The 17,776-nt window shown below is 44.6% G+C and overlaps 1 protein-coding gene across 1 annotated transcript in view; it reads left to right on the top strand.

The window, feature by feature from the left end:
- LAMB4 (laminin subunit beta 4) overlaps positions 1–13,040 on the top strand; it is a 261,501-nt gene extending 248,461 nt beyond the window's left edge. The window contains exons 35-36 of the mRNA XM_029617285.1: positions 764–917; positions 11,609–13,040. Coding sequence (XP_029473145.1) covers positions 764–917; positions 11,609–11,748 — 294 coding nt within the window. The 3' untranslated portion in view covers positions 11,749–13,040. The remainder of the gene's footprint in view (positions 1–763; positions 918–11,608) is intronic.
- Positions 13,041–17,776: the final 4,736 nt, after the last annotated feature.

Here is a 17,776-nt window from a genome sequence, read left to right as displayed (position 1 = left end):
ATTATCTCTATTCACATACAGGCCGATACAGAAAGAAACACGGGAGAGAGGGCGCTCGCCCGCTCTCCCGGTGCGCGCACAGGCCAGTGTACCGGATGCATGATCCAGTTAAGAAAAATATGCTAATTAGGGCCTATGGTAAAAAGAGGTGCTGGGACACTAGCGCGTCCCTAGCGCCTCCTTTTTGACAGGCGCGGCAGCCATCAGTGGGTTTGACAGCCGATGCTCAATTTTTCCAGCTTCGGTTCTCAAGCGAGCTGATTTTAAAAAATTTTTTTTTTAATTATTTTTTACTTTTGGGACCTCTGACTTAATATCGCCATGATATTAAGTCGGAGGTTGTACAGAAAAGCAGTTTTTACTGTTTTTCTGTACATTCCCGGTGCCGGCAGAAATTAACGCCTAGTACCTACTGAATCGCGCGGGCATAACTAATAGGGCCATCAACATGCATTTGCATGTTGCAGGTGCTATTAGTTTCGGGGGTGTTGGCCGAGCGTTTTCGACACACTATTACCCCTTACTGAATAAGTGGTAAAGCTAGCGTGTCGAAAACGCGTGTCCAAACGCGGGTGAACAGTGCGCTCCACCGGAGCACACTGTACTGTATCAGCCTGATAGAAAATCTTTCCCTTCTGGACAAAAAAAAAAGAGTGAAATGAAAGTTTTGAAAAGTGAACCTGAAATCTGGCTTACTCACTTATAGATAATTTTTCACAATACTAATTTTAATAAAGCATTTATTTATTTATTTTTATTGAAGCAACTTAAAAGCCTGAAAGATAAATATGCCACCTTGAAGAACGGGCTCAGCTCTACAGACCATCTGTCAGAAACACTTGACAAAATCAAGAAGTTGAAAGAAGAAGCTGAAAATTTGGTTCAAGAAACCAATGAAAAAATTCAACGGATTGCAGGTGAGTTTGTAGTTCCTCCTTGCCCTGTGGATTAGATTTAAGTTTCGAAACCACATAGGTTACAAAACAAAAAAAAACTCTACCCTGTAGAACAGTTTGCTTCTCCAGTTTTGAAATAGTACGCTGAAGGATTTAATTTTCTGCAGCTTCTAATTAAGGACAAAATTACACAGAAATAACTTCAAAACGCATTGTGACATTGTTGCTGGATCCTTAAAATTTAGGGTTTGTGAGCAAAGGTTGCACAGTGCATTTTGTGCATGATTTTTCTGGATCAGTATTTTATGGAGGATTTTTTTTCTTCCAGAGGTTGTAGGAATTAATGCTTTGGGTTAAAGCTGTGCTCCTTTAAATCTGGGCTGGAAGGCTTTTTGCTCCCTTCCCCCACAACAGATCCTTATAGCTGTCCCTATGTGCATGCAATCTAAAACAGCTGCAATTCAGTAGAAACAAGAATTCAAAGTATTTATCCCATGCAAGTGTTCTGGTACATGAGAAAGAAACAAATAATATAAGAATATCCCAGCTTTAAACGACACATGGTAAAAAGAACAGACATTCTAAGGAGCCTACAGTTGCTAAATATATTGTTTCTGTAGCATCATCAGTGTTATAAAAGACCTGCCCGCAGTGGAGTTTTCCATTTCTCCACCCATCTAGTTTGCATCAGCACTGACTCCTTTAAAATGTGACAGGACAGTTCACACATTCGTTTAACTTTGCCAGACTAGCCTTTGGGCCAGTGGAATTACCTGCTGCTCTTTTTTGCCACTCAAGGGAGACCTTGGAAATCTTGTGATCTGAAGCTCCACCTACCAGCTCAGCTCAGGAGATTTGGCTCCACCCATCTAGATCACGTCAGCACCGATTCCTTTAAAAATGTGGCTGCTGCCACTGATTGGCAGTGAGCCAAAGAAAGATCACTCCTTCGCAGGTCTCCTTCGGTGGTTGACTGAAGGTGGTTTGATATTATTTTATATTGAGCAGCTAATATAATGTCATTGAGTACATTGTAATTGTATATGTTTTGGTATTGGTTCATTAGAAGTGGTGGGTCAGTTTTACTGATGTATCAAATATATATATTGTGATGTAAGACTAGGAGATTACCTCAAGATGGTTGGGTAAATTAGCCACAGATGAGTTCTCTCACTGGAAATAATCCTAAAAAAGAGACTATCTTGATGTTGATGAACTCAAGATTGGTGTTAGGGAAGACATCTTTAATCTGGCATAATTTCATAGATGAAAATGCTGACATTTTTTGCTTGACTTAAACTTTCCTAAGAGAGAATGATGATGTTTTTAGCACAATGATGTCCTCCAAAATTTAATATAATCCATCAGCCCAGACAAGGGACGTGTGTGGGTGTGTATGTGTGTGCGTGAGTGCGTGCGTTTGTGGGGGGTGGACAGAGAGAGGTTTTGCTGTGATTTGTAAAAAATCAATGTTTTTTTCAAAGCTATTGATCTTGCAGCTCCTGAGCTGTGGGTGTGTTATTATTGTGATCTAGGTTGAGAGACTCCTTTGGGTTAGTGGTTATTTATCCCACTCCTGGGACTAAGGCTAACTGGATACAGTCTTTTGTTAGATATAATTGCGGGGATCTCTATTAGCTTGCTCATCTTCTTGATTCTGGGAGACTTCACTGTTCAAGTAGATGAATCATCCTCTAAGGATTTTTTTTAGACAATGTAAAAACTTTGGAGTTTAGGCAAGTAGTAGATGCCCCTACTCATCCAGATGGGCATTCCTGTCTCTAATGAAGTACAGTTTAGCTTAGAAGACTTTAGTTTTCTTCCTAGTCCTTGGTCAGATCAGGTTTTTGTTGCGATGTGGACTCTTAAACCGAGGCAGGGTTGACGCTACCAGCAGAGGGGGGGGGTCCCCTCTGCGGGTCCCTGCCATCAGCAGGTGGAGTAGAGCAGTGCAGAGACCCAACTGGACCTTCACCACTCCTTCCCCGCAGGTTGAGCCCTTGGGTACTGGGGCTAGTTGGACTTAGATGCGGGTCTCTGAGCGACGAATCCATGAGGACAACAGGCGAAAAGAGTCAGACGGGCCAAAGTCAGGGGCAGGCAGCAAACAGACAAATCCAGAAGACGGGCCGAAGTCGGGGCAGGCAACAGACAAATGAAATCCAGAAGAACATACTAGGGCCAAAACCAGAAGAACCATCCAAGGAGCAGGGCAGGCAGGTCCGGGGCCCGGGCACAGAAAGGTGGGGGCGAAGGCTGGAACAGGAGAGGCTGGGACGCGGAAAAGCAGGAACATAGAGAAACAACTAGCAGGCTCAAGTAGCACGACCTGTTGCTGAGGCAAGTTTTGGGCAGCAGGAGCTGCCTTAAGTAGGCCCGCTGCTGACGTGAGCATCCAGGGCAGCGGGACGCTTTCCCGCCGCGGACCATTTAACTCCCGTGGCAAGCCGCGCGCATCTAGAGGGAGGTAGAGTAGGCAGCGGGGTGGCGGCAGTCCTGCCACACTGCCGTGCGGGGAAGAAGAAATGGAGGCGGCTCCAGGACACCGCGAGGAGAGTGGGGTTGGCTCGGGGGGTAAGTGTGGCTGGCACGTGGTCCTGCCGCCGGCCTTCATGACAGTGTTAATTAAAGAAAAGATTTGTGAAGCAGGTTTTCGGGTAGATATAATAAACGAGGTACAGAAATCTCTCCAGAGGAAATGTTCCTCCTCGGCGATTTTTTAGAGGCAGTTTAATCAAGTTGTCCCCTGTTAAGGATTTGATAGACCTGATATATGAACGTTTCCAAAGTTATATACATAATAGCTCCTCTAAATACCTTTTTGAAACCATCCCTGGGTCCTGAAAGTTTATCCCTTTCTATGTCAAAATGTGAGAAGCTGGCTTCTTATTTCTCTGATAAGTTGGTCACTATTAGATCTAAAATTGTTATTGGATTGGCAGGAGGTTTGAGACCAATGTCTAAATTTCCTGCTGCGCAGTCACTGAGAGAATTTCAGTCGATTGAGCTTAGATAGTCCTTCTGCCTCCAGTTTTCATCCTTGCCCTTCATGTTTGATTAAAGAGCTGAGTAAGGAAGTGGTTGAGAGTGATTGTGAATTAGGTGTTGTCAGCTGGCTCCAGATTCTCAGGACAGGCTGATCCAATCCTGGTTTTACCCCACTGCAAACCAGGATTTGTAGTTTTGCTTTTCTAAGGGAATGCAATAGCGAAGTCAGAAGTACAAGTCCCTGCATGGAATAGGATAGGATAATACCAGGATTGAATCAACCTGTCCTGAAAAGCTGGAGCCAGTTGGCAACCTTATTGTGAATGCCTGTCGGAGGGAGGGTATTCTGCCTGTTATCCTATCCTGAAGGAAGCTGTGGTAAGGTCAGAAGACCTCATTGAATTTGGAGGAGATGAATAATTAACAGTCAGTGTCTAAACTCCCTTTTCGGTCAAAACTGATTGAAAAGGCAGTAGCTTTACAATTAATGAACTGTATGGATTCTGTGGTATATTTAGATTACTATCAGGCAGGATGCAGGTATTATCATAGTACTGAGATGGTAGAAGTGGCACTAATGAACAGTATTTAAGAAAGTAGAAGGTTGTTTTTCACTCAACGCAGTGGAATCTGTTGCCAAATTATGCAATCAAGGCAACTAGCAGAGCAGAATTTTTAAAAGTTCCTGGAAGAAAAGTCCACAACACATTATTAGTCAAGTAGACCAGGGGTCCCCAACCACCAGTCCGCGGACCAGGACCAGGCCGCTGGGGGTTTTTTACCGGTCCGCGACGCCACTCTCCCCAGCTACCGTTCATTGGCTGCCGCTGCTGTAGGGAGGCGGGGCGAGGCTGGAGACCTGCCTCCTCCAACCCCAAAAGGGAGGAGGCATGATCCGAAAAGCAAGAAGATCAGCAGGGCCGTGGTGGAGCTCACGTCACCACGGCCTGAAGAAGAAAACAGTCACTTCTAAACGTGCAGGTGCTCCTCCTCCTTTCTGCCCACGCGGCCCCAGAAGAAAAATGTTGCCGGAGCCGCACGGGCAGGAAGGAGGAGGAGCATCAGCCACGTACAGAAGAGGAGCAGCGCGGCCCGAGAAGACCAGGGCCGCTGCAGAGCCCATCCTGCAGCGGCCCGTGAAGAGGCCCAGAGGTGAGAGAGAGGCTGAGGGTTTGTAGAGTGTGTATGTGTGCATGATGAGATGAGTTAATAGACTGTGTGTGGGAGTGAAGACCTGAATGTTTGCAGAGACAGCATGTGAGAGCCTCTGTGTGTGTGTGTGTGAGAGAGACAGCATGTGACAGTGAGAGCCTGTGCTTGAGCAAGACAGCATGTGGGAGTGAAAGAGAGCCTGTGTGTGAGACTCAGACAGCATGTGCCAGTGAGAGACTGTGTGTATGAATGATTGTATGAAAGAGAGCATGTGACAGTGAGAGCCTGTGCTTGAGCAGGACAGCATGTAGGAGTGAGAGAGAGCCTCTGTGTGTGAGACTCAGACAGCATGTGCCAGTGAGAGACTGTGTGTATGAATGATTGTATGAGAGAGAGCATGTGACAGTGAGAGCCTGTGCTTGAGCAAGACAGCATGTGGGAGTGAGAGAGAGCCTGTGTGTATGAGACTCAGACAGCATGTGCCATTGAGAGACTGTGTGTATGAATGATTGTATGAGAGAGAGCATGTGACAGTGAGAGCCTGTGCTTGAGCAGGACAGCATGTGGGAGTGAGAGAGCGCCTCTGTGTGTGAGACTCAGACAGCATGTGCCAGTGAGAGACTGTGTGTATGAATGATTGTATAAGAGAGAGCATGTGAGAGTGAGAGCCTGTGTGTGTGTGTGTGTGTGTGTGTATGTGTGTGTGTGTGAGAGAGAGAGAGTGCGAGAGAGAAAGCATGTGAGAATGAGGACCTGACTGTGTGTTTGAGGGAAGAAGACAGATGGAGAGAAAAGAAATAGAAAAAAAGGCAATATAAAAGGAATTGGCAAAAAAATAAGAAAGGGAAGGTGGGGGGGGAAAAGCCTGTGACCAACCGATTAGAAAATTAAGATAAGACAGCAGATGTAAAAAAAAAAAAAAAATTACTTTTTACTGATTGGCACATGTAATCTTTGGGAATGTGCAAGAGTAGCATTTTCTCTATGCGGATCTCACAATGTACGAGATCAGCATGGAGGAACTGGAAGCCCACGGGGCCTGCACAGAGGAGGCAGCAGAATGGGCTTCAGTGCCAGTAGCAGCAATCAGCACCTCCCCAATAGCCACGCGGCAGCAGTGACAGTGGCAGCAGAGGAATGAGAGAGGCTCTGAGGTTGTGAGGGAGCAAGTGAGAGTGAGAGCATGAGTGTGTATAAGAAAATCCAGGGGAGTAAGAGTGTGTGTGTGTGGGAGGGGTGTGTGTGGAGGGGGAGAGAGTATCTTACAGCCTGAGAGTGTGTCAGTGTCTGTGAGAGCGAGAGGTTATGGTTGGGTATAAGAGCATGAATGTGTATGTATGTGACAGTGTATGTGTGAGAGAGAATGGACATGTGAGAGTATGTGTGAGAGAGAGAGGATAACCTCCTAATCCTCGACAATATCAGGGTGACTGGAAATCAAGAGCTCCCATGTATGGACAGCAGGGGCTTTTTAAAATCCTTATTAGATTTAATTATTGTGTTTTATTTGATATATGTGCTGTTTTGAAATATTTTATTAGTGTTTGGGAAATTGTAAAAAATGTATATGATTTTAATTAATAGAAATTCTATTTATCATTAGTTTTAAAGTATTCTTTTATTAGTATGGTTTTACTATTATAACTGATGCTTTATGTTTCTTGATTTTATTTGTTTTATGAGGAATGGTGGTTCTGTTTTTCCATTGTTAATACACAGAGTCTGGCTTCTTGCGGTTTCCATTTCAGTTTTTTCTAATTGTGCTCCTTTATTTTGTATTCTGTATTTGGTGAGGGTCTGTCTCTGCTCTGTGAGTGTGACCATGATGAGAGATTCTGCTAGCATGTAGTGTCTGTATAGGGATCTATAGCAATCGGGATTGTTTTGTTTCCTCAGTAGGTGGTGTATTGTTATCCTAGGACCCAGTGTAATATTTACCCTTGCCTATTCGCAGGTAGGGTTTTTGTTGTTTGAGTCCTTGGTGTTATTACTGTTTTGTTACGATGGGATTGCAGTATAGATTTTGAGTGTCTTTTTTGTGGGGTTTTGTGTTAGTTCACAATGTGTCTGACAGTGGAAGGTGTTTGTGCTGCTGTTACTATATGTATGAATTTGAAAATATCTTTTAGTCTGATGAGCTGTAAGGGAAACATCCAAGCTCCATTGCTTGGGGGAATTTCAGTGGATGCACAGAGTTAGAGAACTGGAGGTGCAGGATTTATAAATGTCATAATTAAATAAGTATGCACTAAAATCCAACCCCATCCATAACCCCGCCCCCATATGACCAAAAGCCCCACCCCACCCTGCCGGGCCACGGAAAAATGGTCTTGCTTGAAGCCGGTCCCTGGTGCAAAAAAGGTTGGGGACCACTGAAGTAGACTAAAGAAAGCTATTGATATTTCTGAAAGTGAGTAACAGGAATTAAAACTATTTTATGGGATCTGCCAGGTACTTGCAATTTGGCTTGGCCAATGGCCACTATGTTTTTAAATGTTTTTTAAAAATTTTAAAACATATCTCCTTCTGGATAACATCAGGGAGCTGGTTCCATAGCATTGGACTTGTAACTGAAAGCAGCCTGTCTTGTGATTCTGCTAACCTGAACACATGGGTCATAGGCACATCCAGCAGGCATTGCCCAGATGATCTTAAATTTTTCTCTGGCTGGAAGATATTTAATAATGAGCTGATATACTGCCCAGTCTCATTATTTGACGCCTTATGGACCATCAATAAAATTTTATTTTTTATTCTCCATTGCACTGGCAATGGCAATAAATCAGCGGTGCTGAGGAGCCCCTACTCAATGTTAATATAAGACCATAAGAACATAAGAATTGCCATGCTGGGTCAGACTAAGTCCACTGAGCCCAGCATCCTGTTTCCAACAGAGGCCAAACCAGGCCACAAGAACCTGGCAATCACCCAAACACTAAGAAGATCCCATCCTACTGATGTAATTAATAGCAGTGGTTATTCCCTAAGTCAACTTGATTAATAGCAGTTAATGGACTTCTCCTCCAAGAACTTATCCAAACCTTTTTTGAACCCACCTACATTAACTGCACTAGCCACATCCTCTGGCAACTAATTCCAGAGCTTAATTGTGCATTGAGTGAAAAAGAATTTTCTCCGATTAGTCTTAAATGTGCTACTTGCTAACTTCATGGAATGCCCCCTAGTCCTTCTATTATCCGAAAGTGTAAATAACCGATTCACATCTACTCGTTCAAGACCTCTCATGATCTTAAAGACCTCTATCATATCCCCCATCAGCCATCTCTTCTCCAAGTTGAACAGCCCTAACCTCGTCAGCCTTTCCTCATAGGGGAGCTATTCCATCCCCTTTATCATTTTGGTTGCCCTTCTCTATACCTTCTCCATCGCAACTATATCTTTTTTGAGATGAGGGGACCAGAATTGTACACAGTATTCAAGGTGCGGTTTTACCATGGAGCGATATAGAAGCATTATGACATTTTCCATTTTATTCACCATTCCCTTCCTAATAATTGCTAACATTGTGTTTGCTTTTTTACTGCTGCAGCACACTGAGCTGATGATTTTAAAGTTTTATCCACTATGATGCCTAGATCTTTTTCCTGGGTGGTAGCTCCTAATATGGAACCTAACATTGTGTAACTACAGCAAGGGTTATTTTTTCCCTACATACATCACCTTGCACTTGTCCACATTAAATTTCATCTGCCATTTGGATGCCCAATCCTCCAGTCTTGCAAGGTCTTCCTGTAATGTATCACAATCCGCTTGTGATTTAACTACTCTGAATAATTTTGTATCATCCGCAAATTTGATAACCTCACTCGCCATATTCCTTTTCAGATCATTTATATATATATATATATTGAAAAGCACCGGTCCAAGTACAGATCCCTGAGGCACTCCACTGTTTACCCTTTTCCACTGAGAAAATGGACCATTTAATCCTACTCTCTATTTCCTATCTTTTAACCAGTTTGTAATCCACGAAAGGACATCGTCTCCTATCCCATAACTTTTTAGTTTTCTTAGAAGCCTCTCGAGGGACTTTGTCAAACACTTTCTGAAAATCCAAATACACTACATCTACCGGTTCACCTTTATCCACATGTTTATTAACCCCTTCAAAAAAATGAAGCAGATTTGTTAGGCAAGACTTCCCTTGGGTAAATCCATGTTGACTGTGTTCCATTAAACCATGTCTTTCTATATGCTCTACGATTTTGATCTTGAGAATAGTTTCCACTATTTTTCCTGGCACTGAAATCAGACTCACTGGTCTATAGTTACCCGGATCGCCCCTGGAGCCTTTTTTAAATATTGTGGTTACATTGGCCATCCTCCATTCTTCAGGTACAATGGATGATTTTAATGATAGGTTACAAATTTTAACTAATAGATCAGAAATTTCATTTTTTTTAGTTCCTTCAGTACCCTAGGATGCATACCATCTGGTCCAGGTGATTTGCTACTCTTTAGTTTGTCAATCTGGCCTACTACATCTTCCAGGTTACAGTGATTTCATTCAGTTCGTCTGACTCATCACCACTGAAAACCATCTCTGGAACTGGTATCTCCCCAACATCCTCATTAGTAAACACGGAAGCAAAGAATTAATTTAGTCTTTCTACAATGGCCTTATCTTCCTTAAGAGCCCCTTTAACCCCTTGGTCATCTAATGGTCCAACCGACTCCCTCGCAAGTTTCTTGCTTCAGATATATTTTAAAAAGTTTTTATTATAAGCTTTTGCCTCTATGGCCAACTTCATTTCAAATTCTCTCTTCGTCTGTCTTATCAATGTTTTATACTCAACTTGACAATGCTTATGTTTTATCCTATTTTCTTCAGATCGATCCTTCTTCCAATTTTTGAAGGATTTTTTTTGGCTAAAATAGCCTCTTTCATCTCACCTTTTAACCATGATGGTAATCGTTTTGCCTTCCTTCCACCTTTCTTAATATGTGGAATACATATGGACTGCGCCTTTAGGATTGTATTTTTAAACAATGTCCATGCCTGTTGAACACTTTTAACCTTTGCAGCTGCACCTTTCAGTTTTTTCTAACTATTTTCCTCATTTTATCAGTTTCCCTTTTGAAAGTTTAGTGTTAGAGCTGCAGATTTGCTTGTTGTCCCCCTTCCAGTTATTAGTTTAAATTTGATCATGTTATGATCACTGTTGCCAAGTGGCCCCACTACCGTTACCTCTCTCACCAAATCTTGTGTTCCACTAAGAATTAAATCTAAAATAGCTCCCTCTCTTGTTGGTTCCTGAAGCAATTGCTCCATGAAACAGTCATTTATTATATCCAGGAGCTTTATGTCTCTAGCAAGTCCTGATGTTACATTTACCCAGTCAATACTGGGGTAATTGAATCTCCCATTATTGCCAAATTGGTTAGCTTCCCTGATTGTCTCTAGCAAGTCCTGATGTTACATTTACCCAGTCAATATTGGGGTAATTGAATCTCCCATTATTGCCAAATTGGTTAGCTTCCCTGATTTCTCTTAGCATTTTATCATCTGTCTAACCATTTTGTCCAGGTGGACGGTAATATACTCCTATCACTATACTCTTACCCAACACACATGGGATTTCTACCCATATAGATTCTACTGAGCATTTAGTCTCTTGTATGATCTTTATCCTGTTGGACTCTATACCCTCCCGGACATAAAGTGCCACACCCCTACCAAGTTGGTACTCCCAATCATTGCGATATAATTTGCACCCTGATATAGCACTGTCCCATCACAAAGAGATGAGTCTTTAAGTGAGAATGAACGGTTGAGGGGGGATATGATAGAGGTCTACAAAATCATGAAAGGACTTGAAAAAGTTAATGTAAATTGGTTATATACTCTCTCAGATAATTGAAGCACCAGGGGGCACTCTATGAAGTTAGCAATTAGCTCATTTAAAACAAATCGAAGAAAATTATTTTTCACTCAGCGCATAGTTAAGTTCTGGAATTCATTGCCAGAGGATGTGGTTACAGCAGTTAGTATAATTGGGTTTAAAAAAGGTTTGGATAAGTTCCTAGAGGAAAAATCAATAAACTGCTAGTAATTAATAAGCAATAATAGCTTGAGATTTATTTAATGTCTGGGTACTTGCCAGGTATTTGTGACATGGATTGGTCACTGTTGGAAACAGGTTACTGGGCTTGATGGACCCTTGGTCTGACCCAGTATGGCAATTCTTATGTATTTATGTAACATGCACCAACTCAGGAAGGCTGTTCCAGATACATGGGGCCATGAAAGAAAAAGCACAGAGGCTAGAGTGAACGATGGATGAGAAGGGCACACATAGGAACAGCCCACCCAATGAACTAAGGATACAAGGAGAGATGTAGTGGGGAGAGGAGAGGTAACTTTACCTTCAGTTACACCACTTCCGGTCACTGCGGCCCAGGGGTCTATTTGGAAATCTGGCCCTAGTTTGTGAGGAGAGGGGGGGAAGGAGAAGACAAGGGAAAATCCTATTGATTGCTGTGATTTAAATAATACTAAAAAGTGTTATTTATCAAAACAGTCATCTTGTAACTCCATCTTCTGCTTTCAGATCTGGAGAAGAAGATCAACGATCTAAACAAACTTAAGGAAGAGAAGGCTGATCAATTACAACTACTGGAGAAGCAAGTTATAGATATCAGAAATGAAATTGTTGAGCAGGAAAACAAATATGCTACCTGCAAATCTTAAGGAAACGATAAAAGTTTCCCTGTCTGGGGTTTTTTTGTTTCCATTTTCTGTCAACCATATAGTTGTTTTTATAAAAGTATTACATATGATTATGAATGCAAAAATGATTCATTGTTTTAATGGTCAAATTAAATTACATATGTTAAAAAAAAAGAAAAGAGAGAACATGTCAAAGTATTTGGAAATTAATTAGGTTTGCTTTTTCATTTATATCCATTCCCTTCAATCAAGATATTACAACTAAATACAAAATATTGAAAAATTAATCTCATGTAATTACATTTTCTGATGGAGCCACTGAAAATAATCATGCTATTTTTTTTATTTTGGACATACCTTAGCTTCCAGCCCAGTCACAGACTGCCTCGGTTCCAGCAGGCCTGAAGCTGAGGTGCCTTCAGTCATGGCGCTAGGGTTCTCTCTCCCAGTTAGATCACCATCATACTCCTTGTTCTATAACCCAACCACCGCAGCAATATTTCTCACAAAGGAGTTACACATTACTGCTCCTTCAGAGCTCAGTATGCATATGCTCGGAATTCCACCTGTAGATGTCACTGTTGCACAAAGACTGGGATTCCCTTCCTCTCCTCTTGCCTGTCTGGAGGGCTTTGATCATACTAATATTTACTTAAAATGCAAGCAGTTAACAAGGTTACACTTCTCACTCGAGAAATAAAATCAAGTGATAATTATTACTGATGAAAATGATTAAAAACTGAAGAAAAAAAGATTCCTGGAAAATAAATCCAGAAATGTAAACCAAAGATTACAGAAAGTAGAGGAATGTATTGGTAATAATTAGCCAGGACGGCCTTTTCTGCATATCCATTCTACATGAGGTGCACCCCACCTCACATAACCCTGAACTGGGTATGGAATTATTTAGTTGTGAAACAAGTAAGTCATGAATGTAAAATAATTAAATTACTGAGTATTGTTAGAGATTCCCAAAAATCAAGACAAATTCTAGAGTACAAACACAAGCTCCAAATGTGTGGAACACAATCATTCAACTAGAAATAAAGTGAACCATATCATTAATTTCCCTTATTCAGAGCTGATACCCCCGCGTGACATGTTTAAAAATTACTTTATTCAAATCTTTAGTCTTCCAATGGAACTTTTTCCTGTGTTTAATCGAATTTACTACTTACCAGAAAGAGAGGGAAAAAAAGCTGCAAGTTACCCCAGTTACAAGAAAAATTGAAATTGACTCAATTATTGGAATCGTCTTCAGAGATTGAGATTAAACAGAGAAGAACTTTATTTGTTTCATTTACCTTGGTAACTGATAGAGAATTAGGGGCGGATTTTCAGAGCCCTGCTCGCCTAAATCCGCCCAAATCCGGGCGGATTTAGGCGAGCAGGGCCCTGCGCGCCGGTGAGCCTATTTTACATAGGCCTACCGGCGCGCGCAGAGCCCCGGGCTCGCGTAAGTCCCGGGGTTTGGCGAGGGGGGCGTGTCGGGGGCGTGTCGGGGGCGGGCCCGAACCGCGCGGCGTTTTCGGGGCATGTCCGGAGCGTTCCGGGGGCGGGCCCGGGGGCGTGGTTACGGCCCGGGGCGGCCCGGGGGCGTGGCCGCGCCCTCCGGACCCGCCCCCAGGTCGCGTCCCGGCGCGCAGGAGGCCCGCTGGTGCGCGGGGATTTACGCCTCCCTCCGGGAGGCGTAAATCCCCCGACAAAGGTAAGGGGGGGGCTTAGACAGGGCCGGGTGGGTGGGTTAGGTAGGGGAAGGGAGGGGAAGGTGAGGGGAGGGCAAAAGGAAGTTCCCTCCGAGGCCGCTCCGATTTCGGAGCGGCCTCGGAGGGAACGGGGGTAGGCTGCACGGCTCGGCGCGCGCCGGCTATACAGAATACATAGCCTTGCGCGCGCCGATCCAGGATTTTAGCGGATACGCTCGGCTCCGCGCGTATCTACTAAAATCCCGCGTACTTTTGTTTGCTCCTGGAGCGCCAACAAAAGTACGCCAACGCGCCTTGTTTGAAAATCTACCCCTTTGTGTTTAAACATTTTATGCGAAACAGATTAAAACTGTGTTATGGTGCTAAGGTATGGGTCTACCCAGATCTATCGAGAACCACGCAAGAGAGAAGGAGGAAGTTTATATCTATGAAAGCAGAAGTAGAGAGACGAGGTGGAAAAGTTGTTGTTAAATATTCCTGCAAATGCATCTTAACTTATAAAGAAAATAGATATGTGTTTTTTGAACCTGCAGATTTGTTTAAGTTTTGGAAGGCCACCCGCAGGAGGTAACTGATTAAGGTTAGATGCATTATAGAAAGAGTTTATTGTTCTTGCCAGTGTGCAAAGATTGTTAAATGACATAGCCGTCAATTTTCTTTTTTCCGCTGTTTACAAGCCCCGATTGCTTAAACATTATGGGACGGATTTTAAAAGGCGCGCGAATAGCCTACTTTTGTTTGCGCTCCAGGCGCAAACAAAAGTACGCTGGATTTTAGAAGATACGCGCGGAGCCGCGCGTATCTGCTAAAAACCTGGATCGGCGCGCGCAAGGCTATGGATTTTGTATAGCCGGCGCGCGCCGAGCCGCGCAACCTACCCCCGTTCCCTCCGAGGCCGCTCCGAAATCGGAGCGGCCTCGGAGGGAACTTTCCTTTGCCCTCCCCTCACCTTCCCCTCCCTTCCCCTACCTAACCCACCCGCCCGGCCCTGTCTAAACCCCCCCCTTACCTTTGTCGGGGGATTTACGCCTCCCAGAGGGAGGCGTAAATCCCCGCGCGCCAGCGGGCCTCCTGCGCGCCGGGCCGCAACCTGGGGGCGGGTACGGAGGGTGTGGCCACACCCACGGACCGCCCCGGGCCGTAGCCACGCCCCCGTACCCGCCCCCAAAACGCTGCCGACACGCCCCCAAAACGCCGCGACGACCGGGCCCGCCCCCGACACGCCCCCCTCGGAGAACCCCGGGACTTACGCGAGTCCCGGGGCTCTGCGCGCGCCGGGAGGCCTATGTAAAATAGGCTTCCCGGCGCGCAGGGCCCTGCTCGCGTAAATCCGCCCGGTTTTGGGCGGATTTACGCGAGCAGGGCTCTGAAAATCCGCCCCTATATGTTCATAAAGTTGAAATTATGGGAATAATTACTATATAAATGTAAATTCCTGGAAATGTATCTTTTTCTCTTTGATTATTGAAAATTGCTTATGTATTGGTTGAAAATGAATAAAAATTTAAATTATAAAAAAGAAATAAAGTGAACCAGGGCTCCAAACTTATTATAGTTAATTTACTCAAAGAAATGCCTTTACCTTGCTACAATTTCTAAGTAAGGAATCAGGCCAGTGACACACTTAGTATGCACGGAGTCTGAACATCTTTACCATTGTGAAAGCCACGTCTACAAAGCTTCTCCGGACTTTCTCAGAGCTAAGTGTATCTTTAGGTATTGTCTCGAGGCAGAAGAGATTTTTTTTTTAGACCCACCATTTCCTTAATAACTGAGTCTGCGTCATCACCAAGGAATGAAATACAGGGGCAGGACAATTTTCAAAGTCATTTAGCCTTGTAAAATGGTCTCATCCAGCTGCTAAAAGTCCAGACGGGCTTCCCTATTGCATGTATTTTTATCCAGGCTGCAAAGAGGCAATACACAGGGAGGTGTTTAGGTCGGGAGCAGGAAAATAGTGGCACGTGGATGATATTTTCATAAGTGTATTGACTATTTTACTCCTCTTGGCGGCCCAGGCAAAAAGTGTGGGTTCTAAATATGGGGGTGCTCTCAGGACGCACAATTTCTGCTGACTTTCAAAGCAATGCCCGGATAATTTCTCTTTGAAAATCAGCATAAAGTACACAGGCTACTTGACAAGTTCCAGCCAGAAGGAGCCTGGTCTCCTAGATGCGCACATACAAATGCATGCATTGGGGGAAAAAAAAGAAAAAAAATAGCCGGTAAGAGTTCTGATGCCTCTCTCCCCCTGCCCAGACATATCCAGAACATTTGGTGTGATTTTGTCACCAAAAACAAAAGTTACTAGGGACACACACAGCAATGTCAGAGGCCTTCTTTTCTTTCAGAACATAGGCTAAAAATTGCTGCAAAGGTAATCCTTTTGTAACAGAGGACTGGATTTATCAAAAGGCAGTAAGTACCGCATGCGATAGCAAAAGGGGTGTGTTTTATGATAATATAGCATTTATCGCAACTTGCACTAATTACCTGTGTGAAGAGCTAAGTTAGCACGAGAGAGAGAGAGAGAGAGAGAGAGAGAGAGAGAGAGAGAGAGAGAGAGTGTGCCTGGCCATAATGTCATGACCCCATAGGTAAGTATTTGTATCCCTATGGTAGGCCCACCTAGTAACTCGAGGTATGGTTTAGGTAAGAGTGTAGGGGGTTAGGGACCACTTTGACATTCTACGTGACACCTACGAACAGAACAGTGGTCTCTTGCGAAGATTTGCTGTCCTTCGCAGTGAGGAATGAGTTTTGGGCAATGTTCTCTCAACCTAGCTTGAGGGACTCTCTACCTGGGTAACATCAAGCTAGCCGCGCGTAGCCACGCGTATCTTATAAAATCCGGGGTCGGCGCGCGCAAGGGGGTGCACATTTGTGCAACTTGCGCGCGCCGAGCCCTGCGCGCGCTGCCCGTTCCCTCCGAGGCCGCTCCAAAATCGGAGCGGCCTCGGAGGAACTTTTTTCCTACCCCCCCCCCCCCCCCCCCGCATCTTCCCTTCCCTTCCCCTACCTAACCCACCCCCCTGGCCCTATCTAGACCCCCCCCCCCACATTTATCGGAGAAGTTACTACTGCCTCCGGGCAGGCCCCGACACAGGCCGCTGTGTCGGGGCACTCGGCCACGCCCCCGGACCGCCCACACACCCCCCGGACATGCCCCCGATCCCTAACCGCGCCCCCTGGCCACGCCCCTGGCCACGCCCCCGGCTGCCCCTTTTTGCAAGCCCCGGGACTTACGCGCGTCCCGGGGCTTGCGCGAGCTGCCGAGCCTATGCAAAATAGGCTCGGCGCGCGCAGGGGGGGGTTGGGGGTAGGTTTTCGGGGGGTACACGCGTATCTTACGCGCGTACCCCTTTGAAAATCTACCCCTTAGGTTCCTTGTCTCATTCATACATGCACCCTTAAGCAAGCTCCTTACCTCTCTCTCACTAACATCATTGCTCTGTCATACACATTGATTCGCTCTCACTCACACACACACACACACACACACACACAAACTGAGGGACGACTCGTGCCCTGCTGAGTCTGCTTCTCTCTGCCGCAAACAGGATGGGCACTGCTCGCAGCCCCATATATATGCTCTTTGCCGCTCTTTGACTACCTAGTTTGCCTATTGGAATGCACCAGCCTCGAGTCCTTGTATTATCCAAAAGAGTAAATAACCAATTCACATTTACCCATTCAAGTCCTTTTATGATTTTATAGTCCTCTATCATATCCCCCTTCAGGCTTCTTTTCTCCAAACTGAATAGCCCTAATCTCTTTAGTCTTTCCTAATAGGGGAGCTTTTCCTTTGTCTTTTCTCATTGGTTGCCCTTCTCTGCACCTTTTCTAGTGCATCTATATCTTTTTTAACATGTGGCAACCAGAATTCCACACAGTACTCAAGGTGTGGTCTCACCATGGAGCGATACAGAGGCATTATTACATTTTCCGTTTTATTCACCATTCCCTTCCTAATAATTCCTAACATTCTGTTTGCTTTTTTTGACTGCCACAGCACACTGAGCCGACGATTTCAATGTATTATCCACTATAACGTCTAGATCTCTTTCCTGGGTGGTAACTCCTAATATGGAATTTAAGATCATGTAACTATAGCATGGGTTATTTTTCCCTATATGCATCACCTTACACTTGTCCACATTAAATTTCATCTGCCGTTTGGATTTAATTAATTAAAACTGTCAGATTCCCCTGGTCCGCACCAGTTCTAAGTCAGCTGATAGGTGCCAGCCGAAGCAGAATGCCGGCCCACTCCTGCCACCTGGGAAGGGGAGGTGGAGAGAGACGCCCACCGCAGCTGGGGTGATCCACAGGAAGGGCCCAGC

The sequence above is a fragment of the Rhinatrema bivittatum genome, chromosome 9, assembly GCF_901001135.1.
Source record: "Rhinatrema bivittatum chromosome 9, aRhiBiv1.1, whole genome shotgun sequence".
NCBI classification, from domain to species: domain Eukaryota; kingdom Metazoa; phylum Chordata; class Amphibia; order Gymnophiona; family Rhinatrematidae; genus Rhinatrema; species Rhinatrema bivittatum.
The sequence above is the reverse complement of the archived record's forward strand: the minus strand, read 5'-3'. Positions and strand labels throughout refer to the sequence as shown.